Consider the following 3467-nt stretch of genomic DNA (forward strand, 5'->3'; position numbering starts at 1 on the left):
CACACCAAACGGTAACACATTTTTACTAATTTTACTTATTATGAAAAACAGAACAATAATTAGTATCTCACTGACATCTGCTCATCTTTTAAAGTGGCAAGACCTCGTCCCTGACGTTTTCATTCTTCCGCCAAGTTGAGCCTGGGTCCTTGATGGTTTCTCAAGCTGCTGAGGTCTTTGAAAATAACTTGCAAATATTAAAAGATGAAGCAAAATGGAGAAATAAAAGGGATATGGTTGCTTCAGGTACAGAAACGTCCATTGTGCAATACTTGCATGATTGAATTGTTTTTTTTTTACAAGTAAAGTTAAGTTAAGTAAAAGGCAAGGCAAATAATAGGGCAAATCATTTTAAATACCGCATAATTAAGATGAAAATCAAGTAAGGTTGTTTACCTTATATTTCAAGAGCATATTCTATTGGAGGATCTGGAGTTCATGGCAGACTTATCTGGTTGCCCTTCACCCGCACATGCAGCCATTTGTCTTTGGCAAAGTCCTTTGGACAACTACCGAACCATTTCTGGTCTCTGCAATAACAGGTGGATATCTCACTTTCTGTGCCAATGCCATATTTAAGACATGTCAATGTAAATAGATTCCGCCATATTCAGTGGTACACAATTCTTTCAGACACAATCCTACATGGGGTGCAGCTAACACTGCCTTGGTCCGATGGCTTCCAGCGCAATATGAAGATGGAGAGAAGCAGCCTAAGGGTTGGAACCATGGACGGCTTCATAATGGATTTACACTTCCCCTGGTAATCATTCAGATGAAGGGCCCTATTTTAACGGTCTGAAACGCAAGTTAGAAGCAAAACGCACGTAGCTTTTTGGGCGGATCTCTGGCGCTGTTGCTAAGATACCGGCGGATAAATGTCTCTTGCGCCCGATGCAAATCTAAAATGGGTTGGTCTGAAATCCGTAGGTGTCTTTTGGGCGTAACGTGCAACAAACCAATCAGAGCTTCATCTCCCATCCCCTTTAAGAGCCACCGGATTTGAACTTGACGAGTTGATATTTTGACAGCCTGTTTGCAGTCTCCGCTGAGACGGATGCATGACCACATGAATTTCAAACTTCCAGTGGCTCAATCTATGGCCAAATAATAGGCCTAATTCACACATGGAATAGCGCTTCTTCGACAACTTCAGAAACACTTAGTCGTCATGTAAATCTCGGTAAAGAGAACTTAACACATATATGATATGCGGTCCTGTGGCCGCAACTGTGGGTCTATTTAATGAACGTGGCAATACATTAACGAACACTTTCTTTGCATACATTATCGTTATCGACTTGTGTTTGTAATATGCATGTCCCCCCCCCGTTAATATACATTGCCATGGACTGTATTATGCATTACGTGTTTAGTTTGCGTGGGTTGATAACATAACGGCGAGGTCAAGTTAACAGATGGGTGTACACAAGCACGTGCCAAGCATCACCCGCATTCATTAATTATTTTAAACACTCACTTGCTGTAAAACTATGTTTCCTCACGATCAAAAGTCATCAATCCTAAATGTACTTGTACATGATGTCTGTCAAGAAAATATGGGTTTGCTGTAAGGTGTTTGCAGATGCATTGTTTTAAAGTACAACTTCTAACGGCTGTATCAGCTGTTCTTTCCAAAATAATTGAATAAACGTTATAATTTACCCTAAAACGAGATTTGTTTTGGAAGCAGGAATATAGCTTACTTTGCTCGAGTTTATTATTGTTATTATTATTGTTTTAAGGCATGGCATAGCCTACTACAGAGTTCATTCATGTAGCCCCTATTAGGCTAATTGTTTGCATGTTTGTGCTGTTTATGGCCTACTGGTGTTTAAGCTTATGCTGCAGTTCCAACCTGCCATTGTATGTCAAATTAGCAACTGCCCTATCCGCTAGTGCATTTAGACCAGGAATTATTTGGTCAGTGGCGCATATGCTTTTTCGATCTGTAAAATAGCAACATTTATCATTTGCAGCGGAACACCCCTCTGCTTTTCGTCGACACGCCTCTCAGGGTGCAAGTGTAGTGGCGCGAGTTTGCTGCGGCAACAATCAGCCGTGGGAGCATACTAGCAACGATACATGCGTCGATGTAGAAAGTCAATGGCGCTGGGTGCAAGATAGGACCCAAAGACGCAAACACACAGATCTGAGTCAAGGGAAGCTAACCTATGACATTGTTTTAAGCACTCAATAAAAACACACTTGCAATTCAACAATTTGAATACCGTGAAATACTGCTATAGAATTATTATGGCTGATTGTGAATACAAAGCATTGTTTAAACATTGTGTGAACAATAAATTGATTGGTTACCCCTCGATAGTGTTGGGATAAATTGCCCCAAAACAATTATCATAAAGAAACATTGATTTAATCACCATCCCATGTTAACAGGTAGAAGCAGTCAGCAAGAAAATAATGAAATCCTCTTTCAAACGGAAAGAGAATTTGTATTCTCAATTGATGATTGAATGGGGACAGTTCATAGACCACGACATAACCTTCACCCCTCAGAGCACTCGAGATGCCACTGATATAGGGGTGGATTGTCTTGACACATGCCAAAATATCCACCCATGCTTTCCAATTCAGGTAAATTATGAGTGCAATCCATTATAACTATATTCATAGGGAAATCAATAAAACAATTTAACAAGTCTTTCTTTTTCTACAGTCACATGATCTGCAGTCAGCTGCCAAAGGCTGTATGCCTTTTTTTCGATCCTCACCAGCCTGCATTGACAATCTTCAATTGGCAAACAATTTTCCTTTACAGCGTCAGCAAATTAATACAATAACATCATTTATTGACGCCTCTGTTGTGTACGGTCACACGCTAGAATTACAGAGCCTTATACGCAATAACACTAGCCCGACTGGCAGGTTAGCTATCAATAAGATATTCAAAGATGGAGAAGGCAGACCATACCTGCCATCTGTGGAAGCCAGCCCATCTGCTTGCTTCCAGAATCCTAGGGCACCTCAAGAGGACCCAAGAGTAGAGTGTTTTGCTGCTGGGGACAGTCGAGTCAATGAGGGTCTTTCCCTGATCGCCCTGCATACCCTGTGGCTGAGGGAACACAATCGGTTGGCAGGTGCCTTGAAAGTATTAAATAGTCATTGGAGCAAAGAGACTGTGTACCAAGAGACCCGCAAGATAATTGGAGCTCTACATCAGGTATGTTACATTTATTTATTATTCATTTTGAATATTCATTAGGATGTCAAGCCTTCAACTAAGATTGCCACCAATGCATTTTTAATGCAAACAATTTCCGAAACGAGACGAGAACTTCAGGCCAAAATCTTGCAAGCAAGCCGCTGCGTGAGGGGGGGGGGGGGGGGGGGGGGACGTGGTTAGTTTCAGTTTTTCCAGGGGGTCTGTTGCAAAAATTTGATCAATGGGATTGTTGTTTTTGACCAATCCATAACTAGGGCGTGCACTTCGCAACCCGCCCCCC

The 3467-nt window shown here is 41.4% G+C and overlaps 1 protein-coding gene across 1 annotated transcript in view; it reads left to right on the top strand.

Moving 5' to 3' along the window:
- The first annotated feature begins 438 nt into the window (after window positions 1–438).
- The window catches only part of tpo (thyroid peroxidase), a 15239-nt gene continuing 12210 nt past the window's right edge, over window positions 439–3467 (top strand). Inside the window, exons 1-3 of the mRNA XM_056590581.1 lie at window positions 439–542; window positions 634–763; window positions 2401–2598. Coding sequence (XP_056446556.1) covers window positions 439–542; window positions 634–763; window positions 2401–2598 — 432 coding nt within the window. The remainder of the gene's footprint in view (window positions 543–633; window positions 764–2400; window positions 2599–3467) is intronic.

The sequence above is a fragment of the Gadus chalcogrammus genome, chromosome 5, assembly GCF_026213295.1.
Source record: "Gadus chalcogrammus isolate NIFS_2021 chromosome 5, NIFS_Gcha_1.0, whole genome shotgun sequence".
NCBI lineage: Eukaryota > Metazoa > Chordata > Actinopteri > Gadiformes > Gadidae > Gadus > Gadus chalcogrammus.